The sequence below is a fragment of the Microtus pennsylvanicus genome, chromosome 10 (genome assembly GCF_037038515.1).
Source record: "Microtus pennsylvanicus isolate mMicPen1 chromosome 10, mMicPen1.hap1, whole genome shotgun sequence".
In the NCBI taxonomy this organism is placed as follows: Eukaryota; Metazoa; Chordata; class Mammalia; order Rodentia; family Cricetidae; genus Microtus; species Microtus pennsylvanicus.
The window spans coordinates 26,649,626-26,669,752 of NC_134588.1; the positions used below are offsets into that span (position 1 = coordinate 26,649,626).

At 42.8% G+C, this 20,127-nt stretch overlaps 1 protein-coding gene across 7 annotated transcripts in view; it reads right to left on the minus strand.

Moving 5' to 3' along the window:
* Srgap2 (SLIT-ROBO Rho GTPase activating protein 2) overlaps positions 1-19,961 on the minus strand; it is a 218,821-nt gene extending 198,860 nt beyond the window's left edge. For 4 of the 7 annotated variants that reach the window (XM_075987879.1, XM_075987877.1, XM_075987880.1 and 1 more), the window contains exons 1-2: positions 19,661-19,961; positions 17,346-17,972 (exon numbers count right to left, since the gene is read on the minus strand). In XM_075987879.1, the coding sequence (XP_075843994.1) occupies positions 17,346-17,412 (67 nt within the window). In that variant the 5' untranslated portion in view covers positions 17,413-17,972; positions 19,661-19,961. Of the gene's footprint in view, positions 1-17,345; positions 17,973-18,749; positions 18,971-19,660 lie in introns of those variants that run through there. The other 3 variants (XM_075987878.1, XM_075987883.1, XM_075987882.1) reach the window with 3 other exon arrangements.
* Between the last annotated feature and the right edge of the window lie 166 nt (positions 19,962-20,127).

A 20,127-nucleotide genomic window follows, 5' to 3' on the forward strand; every position in this document is an offset into this window, starting at 1 on the left:
CTGAGTAGCCTTGGCTGTCCTAGTACTTGCTCTATAGACCAGGCTGGCCTTGAACTTTGAGGTCTGTGTGCCTCTGCCTCCCAAGTGCTGGAAGTAAAGGCATGTGCCACCACTGCCTGGCCATGGTATAAGTTCTTCAAAGAAAATCTTAAGTAGTGAACTAGAGGTAAGACTCAACAGATAAAGCACTTGCCACACATACACGGAAACTGGAGTTCGGATCTCCAGCATCGAGGTAAGTATCAGTCAAGCCTGGTGGCCCATCTGTAATCCCAGCGTTTGAGAGGCAGAGATGGGATCTGCATACAGAGCAAACTAATTAGCTAGAGAAGTCAGTGAGCTCTGGGTTTCAAGTGAGAGTCCCTATCTCAATATGCAAGATGGAGAGTGATTAATAAAATATTTAGCATCAACCTCTGGCCTCCACAGACATGTAACCACACAAATATAAACACATGCACATTCAAGCAAACAAAAATATATCATGGGCTACGTGTGGTGGTACACGCCTTTAATCACCGCAGCCTGGTCTACATAATGAGTTTCAGGCTAAAAAGGGCTAAATAATGAAGACTCTATGTCAAAAAAAACTAAATAAGGGTTAGAGGGATGAATCAGCGGTTAGAGCACTCACTGGGTGCTGTTCCAGAAGACCTGCATCTAATTCCCAGCACCCACGTGGCACCCACATGGCAGCAAACAATCAATTGCAACTCCAGCTCCTGGGAATCCATGGGCACCAGGCACATACATGGGACACAGCTATACATGAAAACAAAATACCCATATATATAAAATAGAAAAAAAAATTTTTAAATCATTAAGTAGATGTCAAATACAGTAAGCATAATTGCAGAGCCATTCTGTTTGGGACAATGGTTTCAGCCTAGTATTGTCTACTGTAAGAGAGAAAATATTCAAGTCCCTTAATAGTTACCTCTTATATCCATCCAGCGGCAGTACTACTTCAGCAAAATGGAAAATTGATCTTGCACATAAATCTGTATAAATTTGATGTAAGCAAAAAGGTAACTACTACAAATCAGTGGAGGCTAGGCAGTGGGGGCGCACGCCTTTAATCCCATCACTCAGGAGGCAGAGGCAGGTGGATCTCTGTGAGCTTGGGGCCAGCCTGGTCTACAAGAGCTAGTACCAGGACAGGCTCCAAAGTTACAGAGAAACCCAGTCTCAAAAACAAAAACAAAAAAGTCAATAAAGAGAAAGAATTAAAATATCCATTTTAAATATAAAGTTAGTTTCCTAGTTCACAGCACTTTATAAAAATTAATTCCTAATTTATTCAAAAACATATAACAAGTAATATTCTTTAAAACTCTTAGAAGAAAATACATAATATTAAAATTACATAATAATTTCAGACTAGGAAAAGCATATGTGTACATGTTTTGAACAAATCAAGGCCATAAACAGAGGTTAGACTATTTAACTACACAAATAAATTGAAAATTCTCAGATATCAAAGAATTCAATAAAAAAGATAATAAACAGCCGGGCGGTGGTGGCGCACGCCTTTAATCCCAGCACTCGGGAGGCAAAGGCAGGCGGATCTTTGTGAGTTCGAGGCCAGCCTGGTCTACAAGAGCTAGTTCCAGGACAGGCTCCAAAGCTACAGAGAAACTCTGTCTCGAAAAACCAAAAAAAAAAAAAAAAGATAATAAACTCTAACAAAAAGGTATTTCAGCCAATAGCCTTCAACAATCAGAATATATAAGGACTACCTATGCATCCGTAATAAGAAAAGAAGCCTAAAAGCTCTCTAAATCATAATTTAAGAGAATGAGCCAGAACAGGCATCTGCTACAGTTCAACCCAAAGGACCCACAGATGGAAAACCTTGAAATACCTCCCATAAGTTGTCCTCTGACTTCCGTAGGTACACCGTGGTCAGTGCACAGAACATGCAAGCAACTGCATGAACATAAACACACCACAAAAAATCAAATGTGAGTAATATTTTAGAAGTACTACTCTGATATCTAGCTAAGATAAAGGACAGAACATAGTGAAGCAGCATCTTGTCCCATTTTTCTATGTTAATATTTCATTACCTATTATCTCAGTTTATATATAGAACTCTGGGATGTAGAAATAAAAATATTCTATATTATGCTCTTCCATAGATGAGCAAAAACTTCAAATTTCCTATTAATAATCCACAATAATATTTTTCTAAAAACCTCACTATACAAAAATCTGTACCTGAGTGTTCTTTATCCATAGTATATAAACATAGTAGCTTTATTCATTAACAGCCCCAAATGGGAAACCCAGGGATCCTTCAATGAGTTAAACAGTCAAACAGTCACACCATGGGACAATTATTTAGCAAAAAAAGAAGAGACCTTCTTTTAAAATTACATGTATTTATTTGAGAGGAAGGCGCAATGCCCAATTGTAAAGTTCAGAAGACAACTTTCAGGGATTAGTTCTTTCTTAAAAAAAAATTATTTATTTATTATATATGCAATATTCTGTCTGTGTGTCTGCCTGCAGGCCAGAAAAGGGCACCAGACCCCATTACAGTTGGTTGTAAACCACCATGTGGATGCTGGGAATTGAACTCAGGACCTTTGGAAGTGCTCTTAACCTCTGAGCCATCTCTCCAGCCCCCAGGGATTAGTTCTTTCCCTTCATCCGTGGGCCCCAGAGATTGAAATTGTCATTAAACTTTAACTGAAATTTAACTACTGAGTCATCTCATCGCCCTATTTTGTTATTATCTTGTGTGTGTGTGTGTGTGTGTGTGTGTGTGCGCGCGCACATGTACACATGCACACACGTGGAAAAGAGATTGTGTTGCAAATAAACTACAAGACTAGGGATGGAGCATGGAAGGCATAGTATGAGAGAGCAAGGGAGGGCAAGATTATAAGGACAACATGAAGGTTCTTTGTGCTGACAGAACTGCTCAGTATTCTGCCTGATCAATGTCAAGGTCCTAGTTGTGATACTGTATTTTGTGTTACTTTGTATTTGTATCATTTTGTAAGGTACTACTTAAAAAAAAAAACTACTGAGAAAAGATATTAGAGATTGTACATCTCTAATATTCTTACAACTACAAGTAAATGTATACTAATCTTACAATAAACCATTTCAAAAAAGACAAAACCCAGAGTGTCCTATTGTAGTACTACTTGACATCAAACAAGATAAATTACCAGAAGGCCATATAAATACCACCTGTGTTTCTATCACTTAGGTGGCAATCATCACCTTCCCTATCACCAAGCCTTGTCAACATGACTCACCATCTCCTTATCCACAGGGCTATCCACTGTGTCTTTATTATCTGTCATTCCTGCTAACAGCCTGAAGTACTTTAAAGACAGAAACGCATTTTTCTTTATGTGTACATCTACAACCTAACAGCACAAACATATAGTAGGTGCTGTATAAGTGGATGTTCAGTTGAAGTTAGTTCTTCCTTCCTGTTCATACAAACTGTCGCAACACTAGAGGAAGGATGGGAAAGGGCTGAGAAGAACAACACCCCAGCAGCCAAGATACAGGGCCCCTCATGAATACCCTCCTTCCCAAGGGCCAAGAACCTAAATGAAGCAAAAGTCTGCACAGAGCATGTGGTGGCAGCAGTGTAAATACTAGTTCAGTTGGTGAGTCTCTTTTTTCCTCCTATTTCAAGCTCTGCAAATGACAGAATTAACCATTTACAGTTTGGGTCACTAGAACGCAATAAGGTGGGCTGGACTGGGCTCCTCTAGAAAGGATTTTAAAGGTTAGCTGATAGCTTTTTTCCAGAAATGATTAGACTCAAGAATTGTCCAGAGACAGAAGACTACATTAAAAACTAAGATCACTCAGAAACCTCACACTCTGTGATTGGGCAAACGTAGTTGGCTAGTGGAGTGGGGAGAGGGTTCCCACGCCCTGAAAACAATGAGAACTCCTCACTCCCACTCCAAATAGTTTGAGCATAAAAAGGCACAAGCGGTTGCTTTTCTGCTCCTAATGTTATCGGATAATTTTTCAAATTCTTACTCAATTACATATCACTCTTATCTGCACTCTTCACAGGCCAAATAGGCCTGCTTTCACATCATGCCTACTAAGCCCAGAGAACACAAGTATCCCTCCCAAGTAATTCCTGCTCTCATAAGCATGAGATCATTTTACATCAAGTCTCGTGTGAGAGAGTAAGTGTGCGTGTATGTGTTTAAGTGTGTATACATGTTCTTTTTAAAATAAGACCAAAAGAAGAGAGAAATGTGGGGCAAAGGTAAAAAACCTGACAGTTTCTATTGCTGCCAGGATAATGATTAAAATGATTTAACTCTTTTGTTGCTGATTCCAGAAAAGCAGGCATTTCTGAACTGACAGTTCTACAAAATAGAAAAAAAAAAAAACACCTCTCTCCTCCCTCCATCTCTCCACAGACACAGACACACAGATACACACACTTAGAAAGAAGAAGCAATTGGCACATTGGCACAATTCAATAAACCAGATTCAACCTTTAGTGGTCAGAGTACCACTGTAGTTTGAGAGAGATGCAGGTATTTCAAAATTGTGTTATACCCTTAACACACCCATACCAAAAATTTCATTAATCCAAGTAACAGATGCCATCTACCCCAAATGCTACAATGTTTGGTTTAAAACTGCTGACAGCAAAGGGCTGAGACAACTTACATCACCACAAATCACTGAATAAATACAGATGAAGAGATACAGCACAACCAACTCTAAGGATGCCTAAAGTATATGGCCTATTTATGTCACTTAAGGATGAAACTTAAGTCAGGAGTAAGAGCTCTAAGAAAAACTCAGGACAGGTCCAGTCTGTTTTCTTTCTCCTGAGATAATAATCAGTATCCAGACTCAGTGGCAACTCACTCAAAGCAAACCATACTTCTGATCGTACATCCTAAAGAAGAAATGTTTGCATCTTTCCATTCTCTACTTAAGAACTGAAGATTCTGAGGGTGGAATGGCTTGTTCGGGAGGTAACTCATCCTAAAATACCCTAAAACCTCTCTTCCCATGAACGTATCCCTCAAAAGCTACAGTTATGAAAACATGAGCCATAGTTATTATTAATAATGCTCATTTTAGAACAGTAGGCTGTTGCTTAGCCTATTCATGGGTATAAAGAAAACATAGCCATAAAAACATTTCAACTATTCCTCCTTCAATTTGTCCACCTATGAAGCAATCTTCCTATCAGACTGTAATACCTAAGCAAACAGCACAGCAAGTGCTCTCTGGGTCAGGGCCACTCTACCACTAGCTGGAGTCTATCTCTATGTGTACAAAAGCTATCCAGGAACAAGCACTGGAGCTAGGGAGAGTGTTGTGCTGAAAGTATTTTTGTGCCTGTAAGGAGAAATGTGCCCTTCAAGCAATATCTTCAATATTTTAAATTAGCAAGAATAATGAACTCTAAAACCATTTTTTAAAAAATAATTAGAGATGTTCTAATTTAACTCCTAATTTCACAAATCAGAAAACCAAGACATAGTCAAGACAAGTGAAATATGTACCAGGAAGGCATTTAGAACAATGTATTAACTCTTTTTTTTTTATTTAGACACTAGGAAATGAGAAAAGTCAAATAAACATGTAGAATATCTCAGACTATCAAAGAGTTTTCAAGTGAATTCTTTTGTTGTTGGTAGTGATGGAATTTTAAGACAGGGTGTCATGTAGTCCAGAGTAGCTTTGAACTTTCTAAGTAACCAAGGCTGTCTAACTCATAATCCTCCTGCTGCTACCTCTCAAGTGCTAGGATTAAAGGTATTTGCCACCATATCCGGCATCCAAATGAATACTTTCATTTGAGTCTCACAATACTTATTAAGTCAGCCTGTGCTTGTGCCGTTCTCATCACTACTTACTGGTGTGCTTTGGAGCAAGTCATTTAACCTCATTTCGCTTCATCTGTGAAACTGGGATGATAATCATAAGAGTTACCTCATAGAGTCATTGGGAAATTCTTGGACTAATATATGTAAAGCTTCCAAATCACAGTTTACAACTTTAAAGCCCTTAATAAGTGTTAACCACCAGCTCCACTACTAGTGAAAGCCAGGAACTGTTGTCCCCAATTTGCAGATAAGAAACACAGCTTCAAAATACCCACCTCTAGACAAGATGCCTCCCAAAGAGCAGTTCACTCATCCACAAGTTTTGGTACCAATACGCACACACGCACACACAGAGGGGAAAGGAAAGAAGGTAAGGAGAGAGAGAACTGGTAGGTCATGTCTTGACAAGTTTCATCCTCTTTCCTTCTGTTGTCTGTGCTCTGTCATCCTGTAGAGTCCTGGCCATTCCAGCCATCCATGGCTGATGAAGTCTTCTCCAGGAAGAGCATTCAGACCTGCCTTCTATGTCATGTTTCTAACTACAGAAGCTAGTCTTAATAGCACAGATATTGTCAACTTCCACAAAAGCCTTTTGAGTTACCTACCTAATGATTAACGCATTGCAAAAACAGACTGGTAGGGAAAGATTCTGTCTCCTACCAACAGATGGTATCCTTTAAAAAAAAAAAAAAATGGAAAGGCATACATCTTAGCTGTTTTCCTTCCTCAGGAATATATATTTCAACTTTAAGAATCCACTCACAATGTACATATAAGGCCAAGGCTACTAAACACCAAATAAAAACCAAGGAAGAGAGTTTTCCTGTTTGTCCCCTTGGACCTTTCCTCCCCATGTGCTGCAGGCCATGTGGCTGTTTCTAGCAAGCTGTGGCTCTTGCAAAACCCATGCTTTGAAACAGTATCCTAACAATTACGTGTGCGAGTCAATGCTCTTAATTCCTGGTCAAGACAGAACAAATTTTTCTCAAATTAGGATTATGAATATCTGTTAAAAATGGTAAATAAGTCCTAGACGAGTATAGAATGTATTTTGCTTCAAGTACAAAAAAAAGGCTTGACTTTTGTTTTAAACTTCTGAGAATTTCACACTAAATATTTTTCATGCAAAGTGGTTCACATTTGTAATCCTAGCACTCAGGAGATTGAGGAATAAGGCTTACTTCAAGTTCCAGGCCAGCCTGGGCTACACTGTGTGTTCCAGGACTACAAAGCAAGGTTGTTTCCAATAATAATAATGTGTACCTTTTTGTTTCTTTTTTACTCCATGGTAAGATGTATGACTGAAGAAATCTGAACAGCTCAAATATAGTTCTAGAACATTAAACTCAAAAGAGGATAAGGGTGTATAATAAGAAGAAGAATCATGTCTCATTTGCAGAGGAGCTCCATCATGCTAGATAATCAGTACTTAGTCTTATGGAATGATAATATTCATAATGTTTAATCTATTTTGAATTTCAAGTAACATTAGGGAAGGGAGTGGGCTTTTTCTGCAACAAAGGGGAAAACAGAAGTGTGGTGGCATGGCAATACGTCACATCCAACCTCGACTCAAAACACTTCAGTTTAACTGCTGGGTGTTTTTATTGTGAGCCTAGCCTTTAATGACAGAGCCGTGTCTCCAGCCCTAATTTGTGAATATTTTTAAAGTGCTTAGTATGTGCTGGAAGGTGAACACATGCAAATAAAGCAGGCACAGATGCAGAGAAGCAGGAAAGGCTTCCCGGAGGTAATTACATGTAAGCAGCGCTTTAAAGGATGAAAGAACTTACCAGGCCCAAGGAAGAGAACTCAGTTCTAGGAGAGAACAAAACACGCACAAAGCATGACATAGCAAGATGTAGTACAGAAACTAGAGACAGATCAGTTCTACAGCAGTATGAAATGTGAGCGGAACAAATGGGAAATAATGAGTGTAAACAATCCTGTATGCCACGACCTAAGCATAATAATGAGTGCTTGTTTGTTTCTAGGCACTTTGGTTATTTATCAAGGTCAATTTTTAAAAATATTTGTAAAAGAAAGTATATTTCTAGGTCATCCTTTTACTCATTCATTATCATAGTCAATAAATATTTACTAAAATCCATCATTTAGGCTATAAAAGTATTCCAGACATCTTTCCTATGTGAAAGAACCTCATAAGAAGAGGTATTTATAGTTGTCACACATTGAGTAAATATTTTCAATATACTTGCAATAGCAAGAAAGTCTTATTATCTTTTATCACAGATGATGATGCTTGGAAGATGATGAGCAAAAAGACGATATAAAACTCCAACTCAAAGCTAGTTCCAATACCTATATTCTTTGCATTATATAAGACAACACTGAGCCATTCCTACAAGCCATTACGGTGGTGGACACCGATAAAGACCACACTAAGGAAGCTAAGGCAAGAGAATCACAAGTTTGAGGACAACCTGAACACCCTAACTCAAAAAGCAAAAATGGCTCAGCAGTCACAGCTTGTCTTGCAAGCAAAAGACCCAGAGTTCACATTCTTAGAACATACATAAATGCTGGCTGGGCATAATTGTAGCTTTGGAAGACAGGAGATCCCAGGAACTAGCTGGCTAGTGAGACTAGTTCTATCAGCAAGCTATAAGTTTAAGAGACCCTACCCTACCTAACGAAAATAAAGTAGAAGAGCAATCAAAAAAGATTCCTGACACCAACACAGACATGCATGTACCCATGCACACACAAACACATATATAAGCTCATCACATACACAATAAGAAAAAACAGAGAGAAATTAACTCCTAGAAGAAGACTGAAATACAAATATTCAAAACATAAGGCAGTACGAGATTAGTTCCCTAGGGAGCTAATGAACAATCCTATGTGGGTGAAATAGAATATTTCTGGTCATAATGACCACAGGAGGAATCCCAGAATAGATTTGACTAGAAGGGTGGGATTTCACAGATGAGCATGTAGGGCAGGGCAGGAAGAGAGGAACATTCCATGACAGCATTCAGAATGCAGACTCTGATAATAATCAAAGTTATAACGCCTGTTTGCAGGGGGACAGAACATTCACTGGGGCAAACCCTGAGTAAGTCACCAAATGACCCACACCTCACTTTCTTCACTAACTAAATGTAATGGCAGTAATACAGTCCTTGTTTAAGGATTAAGAAATATAAAGTATTTGGGATAATGTGTAGTGCACAATAATCCCAAATGGCATTGTAGCTAGTAGTGAATGACGGCAGTCCAGACAGGTCTCCAGTTCTCTGAAAACCAAAATGAAAAAGCATGGTTGAAACAGTACGCTGTAACCAGATGGAGGACAGAGCTTGGGTCTATCTAAGAGAGTTGTCTCTAGTCAGCAGGCAATGGTTTCATATCTATAGCCTTCAGAGAGATTCTCCCATGGGAGTCCTCAGGTCCTCCCCTAGGCATCTGGCTCACTTACGGCCTTCTATGAAGTTGTGATGCCTGGGGATTGGTTCTAGCAAGGTTTATAGGAAAATAGATATTGTCACTTGTCAGTTCCTAACAAGACCAAGACTCTCTTCTCTCTCCGTTGTACACATTCTCCTAAAAATACAATAATGTCTGAGATAAAATTATTAACCCAATACCCTAGAGACAGTTTCCTTTTTGCTCTTTTTTTATTAAGGTTAAAGCAATTTTCTAGAAACCAGTTTCAGTAACTTGCAGCATTAGTTATAACTTTTTAAAACTTGGTAATTTCTGGCTTTTACCTTTTTGTCTTCAAATTAATATGCTTTCTCATACATGTTTATTATAGTTCTCACTTCTTATATTATGTTATAATGAAAAACCATTTGGTTATAATCACTATCTTGGCATTGACGGTTCCATAGACATATAAATTGGGTACTTTTATTTTTTAGTGACAAAAGTTTCGTGTAGCCTAGGTGGTCTCAAACTGGCTATGCAGCCAAAGACAACCTTGAGCCTCCTAAGCCTCCTGCCTCCACCTCTGAGAGTGCTAAGATTACACACCTTCACACTACTATACCACCTTAATGCAGTGTTGGGGATCAAACTCAGGAGTACTGAGGATCAAATCCACAGCTTTATGCATGTAAGACAAGCATTCTCTCTATTTTGTAACTAAACTACATCCACAGCTCAAATTTTATGCTTTAAATATGTACATCTTATTAAATGTCTTTTAATACTTAAAAACAAAAGCTAGCTATGGTGACATATACTTATAATTCCAGCACTCAAGAGACAGAAGCAAGAAGATCATTGCAAGTTTAAACCTAACCAGAACTGCACTGAAATTTCAAGATCACCTAGGGCTATCTAAAAAGACCCAGTCTCTAAACAAAACAAAACAATTCAATAAATTGCTTAAAACAAAGAAAAAATTATTAATATAATTACTAAAAAATATAAAATAACATTTTATATTAATGTTATATATATTATATAATAATATATAAATTAATAACATATAATGCTCATATTAAGAACATACTTATATATTCAAAATACAAAAATATGTATTCATCTTAAAACTTTAAAAAGTTATTGAGACAGTGATTTTGTAGATGTGTAGGTTTATAAAATATTGGTATAAAACATGTTTTAAGACTGGAAATCGTGGGTTGGGGAGATAGCTTAGCGGTTAAGAGCACTAGCTGCTCTTCCAGAGGTCTTAAGTTCAATTCCTAGCACCCACATGGTGGTTCACAACCATCTATACAAAGACATGATGCCCTCTTCAGACATGCAGTTATTTATGTACAGCACTCATATATAAAATATAAATAAATAATTATTATTTTTTTAAATCTTGGTGGTGCACGCCTTCAATCCAGCACTTGGGACACAGAGGCAGGTGATCTCTGTGAGTTCAAAGCCAGCATGATGTACAGAGCTAGTTCCAGGACAGTCAGGGCTACAGAGAAACCTTGTCTCAGGAAAAACAAAAACAAAAGAGAAAGAAAGAAAAAGAAAAAAAGAGATAGCTCAGCTGCTTTTCCAGAGAGCCCAGGTTTTATAGCCACATGATGGCTCACAACCTATAAACTACAGTTCCAGGAGTTCTAACACCCTCTTTCTTGCCTCTGCAGGTACCAGGCATATATGTGGTACACAGAAACACATGCATATAAAATCCCATACACACAAAAATAAAAATATTAAATTAAAAAAAGAGTAGAAAACCACCTATGTTGATAGTAGCATTATCCCAACAGGTAAAGAGCAGAAGCAACCAAGTATCCATCAACAAATGACTGTAAAAATAAAATGTGACAGATTTAGTCACACAAAGGAATTTATTCTACCTTTAAAATGTGACAACATGGATGGACCTTAAGGACAATACACTAAGCAAAATAAGTCAGTCACAAATGGGTGACTACTGAATGAGCCCACTAAATGAGGTGCCTAGAGTTGGAGACAGGAAAGTAAGGGGGTTCTGCCAGTGCAGAAGTGAAGGATTACTGTTTGGTGGGTACAGAGCTTCTATTCTGCAAAATGAAGATAGTTCAATGGATAGATGATTGATAATGGCTGTAAAACACTGTCAGTATAGTTAATGACACTGAACTGTATATTTAAGAATGCATAGTTAACCATACTTAAGAATTAGTATAACAAATCTTATGTGCATTTTATCAGTTTAAAAAGGAATGAGAGTTGCTACACAATGTCATGAAAGTTATTATTCTTTAATTTTTTAAAACTCTCATTATTTATTTTCAAACTAAATTTCTTCCAAAGTAACTTTCCAAGATTCTCCACTGTTTAAAATTGTTCTCTTAGCCGGGTGGCAGTAGCGCACGCCTTTAATCCCAGCACTCGGATCTCTCTGTGAGTTTGAAGCTGGCTTGGTCTACAAGAGCTAGTTCCAAGATAGGCTCCAAAGCTACAGAGAAACCTGTCTCGAAAAAATCAATCAATAAAAATAAACAAACAAATAAATAAAATTGTTCTCTTGAATTTTATTACTAGAAATCATACATCAACTGTTTTTACTTTCAGTATTTTCCTACTGTAGCCGGCAGATGTCTAGAATGTGAGGTAGACATGACTCTCCTAAAGAAAGGCTTTATTGAAGAAGACGAGCTCTACAGGGACCACACCAGGCAGCTCAGTTTTCTGGAGCAGACAGTGGGATTTAAAAATCAGTACCTGAGAGCTAGCTGATGCTGAAAATATACCAAGCCAAGTCATATTCTATAAACTTCACAAGGGCTTATCTTTGGCTTTCAGCCTGAGTGGTACAATATCAATGAGATCCCAAAGGGTTTCTCCCAAGGAAATTTCTGTCCCTATTCTTCCTAGAGAATGCCTAACATAAAGCTAAGGAGTATTCATAAACACAGTTCCCAGCCACTGGTGTTTTGCAGTCACACAGCATGGCCTAACCCCTAGCATTATCACCTTCCTTCAGAGTCCTGCAAACCTGCATGCTTGATTTTTCCAAGTTTCATTTTCTTCTAGGTGTCTACCTTATTGCTGAGTCTCCACGTTCCCTAAATGAGGGAAGAAGAGCACTCAGTCACTTCCCAGAAAGATGACAGCATCTGCTTGAGGATTCCAAAGAGCTGCTTTACTGCAGCTTTCCACAAACTGATTATATATTAAAAAGTCTCCTTAGGGAGTAAGGGGTGGAGGCTGGGAGGAAAGACACTGCAGGGAAAAGACCTTTGTTGGCATGAGCTAGGAACTTCTCAGCCCTCTCCTGAGAACAAGCCTGTTTAATACCACCAATTGACATTCCCAAGCACACGTGCACACACAATAGGCTAGAGTTAAAATTTCATCTCCAGCTACCAAAGAGTACCAAAAGAGTTAAACTATCCCAGGAAATTGCTTGTGCTTTTCCAATCAAAATGTTCCAGATGCAAATTATAAAAATTTCATTTCTCTCTGACCATAGTAGTGTACGCTGTAATCCCCGATTTGGGAGGCTAAGGCAGGAGGATCACTGTGAGTTCAAGTACAACATATATATAGTAAGAATCTGTCTTGGAGGATTCTCTGTGAGTTTGAGGCCATTCTGGTCAATATAGAGAGTTCAAGGACAGCCAGACTACACAGAGACACAGAAAGAAAGAAAGAAAGAAAGAAAGAAAGAAAGAAAGAAAGAAAGAAAGAAAGAAAGAAAGAAAGAAAGAAAGAAAGAAAGAAAGAAAGGTAAAGGAAGAAAAAGGATGGAGTGAGCGTAGGAGGGAGGGAGGGAGAGGAGAAGGGAAGGAGGGAAAGAGGGAGGGAAAGAGGGAGGGAGGGAGGGAGGGAGGGAGGGAGGGAGGGAAGGAAGGAAGGAAGGAAGGAAGGAAGGAAGGAAGGAAGGAAGGAAGGAAGGCAGGCAGGCAGGCAGGCAGGCAGGCAGGCAGGCAGGCAGGCAGGCAGAGAGGTCAGCTGGCCCTGTCTCAAAACATAAAAATGATGATAATTTTACTATTTTACTTATTAGCTCAATGGTGAACAAAGTTGAAACAACAGAGAGGAAAGAGAACCCTTAACACTTAATTAAGAAAGGACCTAGTGGCATTGTGGGCAGTAATATGAAGTCACCCAAGTCTCATCCAGACAATCATCTCTATTCTATGTACCATTCTTCACCACCACCCAGTGCTCAAGTGCCAGCAATGATGCTAACAGGCACCAGTTTCTAATCATGAATCTCATCAAGGCTGTCAAGAATTTCCAGAAATTCATGTATATAAAAGGACTTTATAAATTTGGAGAGAAAGAAAAGCCATGTAAAAAGACTAAGAACATTAGTGCTTGTGAGCTGGACACTGAAACACATGAACTTTTCAAAGGAATCTAAACACCCACAAGGCAGAAACAATGGTGGTTTTTAAGAAGGCTGCCACAAAGCAGACTGACTAAGGGACCATTGCTCCACACTGGGGTAGGACTGGTGCTGAGACCTAGAAACTCTCCAGAACACATGCAAGCAGGCACTTTCAAGGAGGCAAAAATAATAGCAGAGTTCAATGTCTATTTAGAATCTACTTGATTCAAATACTTTTGACTAAAAATCAGAGACACATGCAACAATATTTTCAAACAGTTTACCTACTCATACATAAAAGGAAATTAATGTTCAAAGAGTATGGGAGTTTGATTTTTTTATTGGTGGTGGCCTGTTTTGGTTTGTTGGCTGGGGCGGGGGGGGGGGGGCTGTTTTGCTTTGTTTTGTTGGTTTGGTTTGATTTTGTTTCTGAAACAGGATCTCACTTTACTCCAGACTGGCCTCAAACTCTCAACAATCCTCCCGCCTCAGTCTCTCAAGTAGTAGGAATACAAGCAGAATCACCATGCACGGCCAAAGGATTTCAATGACAGGCACATGACACATTTTGTTACTCCCCAAGGAACTTAAACTAGAACTTGTTTCATTCCTGCTCTGGTTTCCTATCATTTAACAGCTGGTGCTTTGAAGGTGAACACTGAGTGCAGCCTGACTAGTTGGCAAGAAGGCTCTCTGAAGAAGGCAGACTATCCAGACATTGAGTCCTTACAGGTGCCAGACCCTTGCTACATGAAATCTACAGACTAGCTTCTTTATTTCTCACAGGAATAGGAAATGCACATTATTTAGCCAATTTTCCAATTAAGAAACTGAGACTCAGACAAGGCATGTAACATAGTAGATCAAAGATTGAAACCTGGATTCTCTGCCTCCAATACCTTCACTTTTAACCACCATACCAGACTGATTTCTGTATAACATTATTTTTTATCTTGGCATCTATAAGAGAAGTAAATCTGGCATCACCGTGAGTTCCACAGAATGCCCAAACACTGAAGCTCTGGTGTAGTGTGCGTGCTCACGCCTGTATTCCCGGACTCACAAGGCTGCCTAAGGAAGACTGCCATGAATTCAAGCCCAACCTGAGTTATTAGTCAATTCCAGGCTAGCCTGGCCTACACACTGAGATCTTGTTTCTAAAAAGCAAAACAAATAAAATACAATTTATTAAAAAGCTGAAATTCTTAATTCTGATAGAACTGCGGGTAGCAAGCCACATCACAACCCCAATGTCATCTCTTTGAATTCAAATTCTATGGCCTCCCACCAGAATCTAGAATGTAAGCTCTGTAAGGGTCTAGAATTCTGTCTTCTTCGCTCATGTATAAAGGCCTAGAACACATACTAACCACTCAATAAACAGTTAACAAATAAACAAGGAGTTAAAGCTGCCGCTTTTGATTGTGTGACCTTGAAAGGGTTTTTACCGTCTCCTACCTCAGTTTCCTCACGTTCTCAAATGGCAAAAATACTTCCTGGAGGGATGTGACAACTACACCCGACCACTCCTTGGGATGTGATGGAGCATAATGAACATCAAAGTAAACTGTTACCATATCACTACTATTATACGTCATCTAATTTTGCCTAATTTTTTTCATCACAATCAGATACTATTTCCACTATGAAGATACCGAAGTCAGAAAACTACCTCTACCTTCAGATCTGCTACCACCTAGCTGTGTGACCTTGAACAAACCTCAGTTCTCTGCATTCTCCTCAGCTGCAACTGAGGGACTAAACCAAATCAGTTCCAAAAGCACTCATGGGGCACCTCTTTGAGACAGAAATCAGGGTCAACCACCTACCAAGCTCTATACTGCTGAGTAGAGGCAATGGAAAAATATTGACACAAAATAAAACAGTCTCTAGTCTGCGACAGGGTTGAACAGAAACTCCAAATAGCTAACTGCATTACATCATCTCAATGAACAATATCTGTAAATGCACAAAGTATTTAATTTTGAGACACTCATAAGAAATTGTTACCAATTAAGAAAATAACAGCAAATTCTGATACCTGTCAGCACTAAACCTTAAAAAAGAACAAGGGGAAAAAAAAACGTAAAAATCACGGTGCCTCAGTCAAATTGTGTGCTTCTGTAGAACCACCTGGGAAAGTCAAAGTTATTAACACTCCCTATGGCAAGAGTTACGAATAGGACACATTTTTTTCAATGACATATCTGTCTAAAACTGTAGGGGGGCATTGCAAGAGCAGAATACAGTGCATCTGGGCAGGACATAGAGGCCAGTGGGCATTGTTTACAAAAACAGGCTGAGATTATGAATGGTGAGTGACAAGTAGCCAAGACCTCAGTTATAACTCAAAACCACACGTCTCTCAATTCCAATCCAGCTGGAGCTATCATTACTCAACTACCCCATCCTTGTAATAAAACTGACCAATATTTACAGTCAAGGGAATTGAAGGCTCTTTAGGGCACCTCCTGCATTGACCAAACTGATAACGTATATTTTTAAAAAAATCCTGCAGATACAATGATGATTTCAAACTACCTTTCAACCTTCCAAGAGATAAAAGGACTACCCATTTCACACTCTACCTCTAACCCACGACCAAGGCAAGCATTAAAGTGAAGTCATGGCCTTTCCCAAGTCCTCTAAGATAGGAAAAGGTCTTCTAACATTGGTGCAGGGAAAGAAGGAGGGGCCCCTCCCTCTGTACTCTGAAACAAAGGAAAAACTCAGAGCTCCAACCGTGTGGTGGAACATTCAAAGCCATCCACCTCCCCTACTTCCCAGCTAAGGTCTCAATGGGTTGAAGCCACATGGCTCTTTGCAGTGATGGGTCAGGAAGGGGTAGTGCCTTGCACAAACACAAGCTAGGGCTCCTTCACAGGCATGGACATCTCTTAAGAGGAACGCTGTTTAAGGAAAAGCTATTTGGGTATGGGCTCCGATTTGAGAAGCCAATTTAAGCATTGGACTAGGTGGGGAGATACACTTGGTTTCTCCAGATCTACCTTCTGTCTTACCCCTTCACGTTTTTGCTGAAAGGGAAACGTCCTTTAAAAGCATGGAGCAGAGGGTGAGAGCACAGTTGCAGCACTACTCTGACAAACCCTAACCATCCAATTCCTTCAGGGTTGGCTGCCGATGCAAGCCAGCTGGAATGCTCTTCTTTTTAGTCTGTGATCTTTGATTGTATGCAGGGTGACCATGGGTCAGACAAGTACAAGGTGCACCCAATATGGCTAAGGACTTCCTGAATCCGGTGTCATGGCAAACCTCATGTACACCAGAAAAACCCCGCCTCTCCCAGGTTCCTCCAAATGGTATACCCTTCTCAAGGTTGCCTTTCTGTCTGGACTTCTCTTCAACCTTTGAAATAAACACCTGTCAGATTTCAGCTGTCCTTCAAGGAAGCCTGACTCAAGCCACCCAAAGGCGAATTGCAGCTTTTTTTCTCTCTGGGAGACTCTCCTGCCCCTCCCCCACTCAGCCTTTGGGAAAGAACTGACAAAATAATGACCAGCCCCACGGAGATACTCCTAAAGCCCATTTCCAGTGTCTGTGGCCCCTGACACTGTTGAACATTCCAAGACTCTGGTCCACCTATGAAACCACCTCTGGGGGTCAACTTGCCACCTGCTCCACCCAAGAAACGAACGCCCTGAAAATTGGGGTGGAAACGCATGCCTCACCGATCTGCAGAGCATATGCACTATGCTAATTTTCAAAATCCTTACCTTTGACCTGAGTATCGTACTCTGCGATGATCTCCTTATCCTTTTTGAATTTGGCTGGAGACGTCATGTTTTCCTTCTTTCTTCCAAATTCGAAATGTGACTTGATAGATCCACGAGAAAAATACAACCACTGAAATCAATTCCTCCAAGGCCACTTCTCCCACGGGCAGAGAAAGCCCTCGCGGTGGTCTCCAGAGCTCCGGGGTAACACGGGCGGCAGGATGGGCAGCCGGCTACCGCACACACATGCAGGCTGTGGGCGCTGAGGCCGGCGGGGAGGGGGGCGGCGGCGGCGGCGGCTGGCTTGTGTACTAAAGCCCTAGCCACAGCCGCAGCCTCAGCCAGGAGAACTGCAGCGCCCTGAGGCTGGCCTGGGGTCTGACATCAACGACACAGGCGGGGAGTGGAAGTCCTTCCGCACAACATGGTGTATGGGATGCGGGGGTGTGGACGCGCCCAGCTGTGTCCCCGGGAGGGAGTGGGTTTGTCTCGGGGTGCCAGGGGAGGGCTAGGCGTGCTTCGCGGGTTTTTTTGTGGTACCAGCTCAGAGATGCTGCAAATCAAATCCCAAAAGGGTGCCGTTGCAGCGCGGAGTGGATCGGAAGTCGTTTGCTCCGGTTCACTAGCCTGTAAATGCATAAAAAGGGGGGAGGGGGCGATCAGTCCGAGGGCAGATCCTAATCGCAACAGGGGTGGGGTCGGGGATGACACTCGGAGTCCAGCTTTGGCTCATTCATCTCGGCCGAACACCGCCCGCTCGGCCCGAAGACCTGGCATGGCGAGGAAGGAAGGGAGGGGGGAAAAAGCTCCCTCCAGATTGTTTTAAGGCAGAAAGAGAACACTTTGGGAGCGGCAGGCAGCGCGTGCTCCGGGCGGGGACTGCGGCGGGAAAGCAAAGATGCGGGTGGGGACTGCGGCACCTCGGTGCTTCCCCCCAGCCCAGCTAACCTAAGAGGAGCCCTCCCGCCGAGCCCGCGACACGGCCCGTGACCCCCTGCTGGGGCACCTCCCAGACGTCCACAGGATCGGTACCAGAGGGGACAAACCAGACGGGCACAACTTTTCTTCCCCTCCTGCCCCTCCTCCCAGTTGTTTTGTTTTTGGTAACTAGCTTCTCCTGGCAGCAAAGCGGGGAGGGGGGGGGGGGAGGCACGACACGGGACGAGGGAGGGGGGCGACGGGGGAAGGACTGCAGGAAGGGCCCGCTCCGCACGGGACATCCAGGAAAACAATGTGGTCTGCAGAAGCAGGAAACGGGCTAGAGGCGAGGGTCTAAACCGGGAAACCCCGGGGATGGGAGACGCAGAGCAGCGGTCCCCTCCCTCAAGCCAGGGACGAGGGTGCCTCTAAATGGCATCCCCAATATTTTTTGTCCCCCAAGCCCAGGGATCACAAATACCGCACCCAATCCCAGTCGGGTGGGAGGCATCAGTGAGAGTCGCTCTAGGAGGCGCGGGAGGAAGCGGCAGCGGGGCTGAGGTTAGGGCTCCAGTGCTGCGGAGGGCCCCTGCCTCCTTAGGCCGCCCTGTCCCCGCGGGCGCACGGGTGGCTCCAGGCAGTGTCGCCTACTCCCGGCAGCTGGAGGAAGGGCCGCGCGCAGGAAGAGCGAGCAGAGGCCGCGCGGTGCAGGCGGGCGGGCGGGCGGGCAGGAAGCGGGAGGCGGGCGTGAGGTGGGGTCCTGAGGCGGGAGAGAGCCCGGGCCAGCCGAGCGGCCCAAGCTTGGATGACCAGAGAGGGGGCCGAGAAGACGGCTTTGGGGGGCAAAGCAGTGGGAGAAACCGCGACATGAAGTGCAGGATGTTGGCAACTTTGGGGACCCGCTTGAGGTTGGGATATCGGAGTGGGTGGAGAGCCCTGGGAGACAGACCGCAGAGCTAGACGGAGAAAGAGCCCCGCAAGCTGTGAGGGACACCCCCATCTTTCCGGGTCCTGGGCTGCCAGCCAAGGCCGGGAGAGCAGGGACGAGGCCAGCGGACCGTTACGGCGAGGCCCCGAGGTGGACCCTGCCAGCCGTGTGCAAAGGGGCTGCGGGAGGGCGGTGTCGCCGCGTGAGGACAGTCCTCGGCAATGCAGGGATGGGCGGGGAGAAGAGCAGTCCCGAGAAGTATTATGGACTGTACTGGGGGATTTGGAGGGTCGCGGGCCGAGGAGGGCGCTGTGAGGACCGTGGGCGGCGGCACCGCTAAGGCGGCGCCGAGAGCAAGAGCAGCAGCAGCAGCAGCATCCGCGCCGCGTCCACCCGCCCAGTCCGGGTTTGTTCAGTCAGGGCAGCGAGCGGCCAGGCTACGGAGAGGGAAGGGGGAAGGAGCCTTTACCTGGCTCTGCCGCGACGGGTCCCAGGCCCCGGGTTCCGCTTCCCACTTAGCGCTCTCCTCCCCGCCACCCTCTTCTACGCAGTTCGGCCCCCTAGTTCCCTAAGGAGACTCCGCCAACTCCGCAAGACCCCGCCGGGAAGCAGAGCCCACCCCCTCGCCAATCACCACCCGCTTTCTATCGACCGATGGGGCCTCTAGCCAATAGGAATAAGGGATCCCTAGGAGCCCGGAGTAGGGGCGGGGCTGACGGAACTTAGAGGCGTGGCAAGCACTAGCTGCCTAGGCGCAGTCCCAGAGTGAGCTCCTCCCCGGCCTGTGGAACCCTAAAGTAGAACTGATGGGCGGGATTAAATGGAACCGACAACCAAACACAAACTCTCCAGAGAAGACAAGACCAATCGGACCGGGGAAAGGAGGAGGGACGTTTAGCCAATAAACAGTAGAGGACCGTAGAGAATCTACCAATA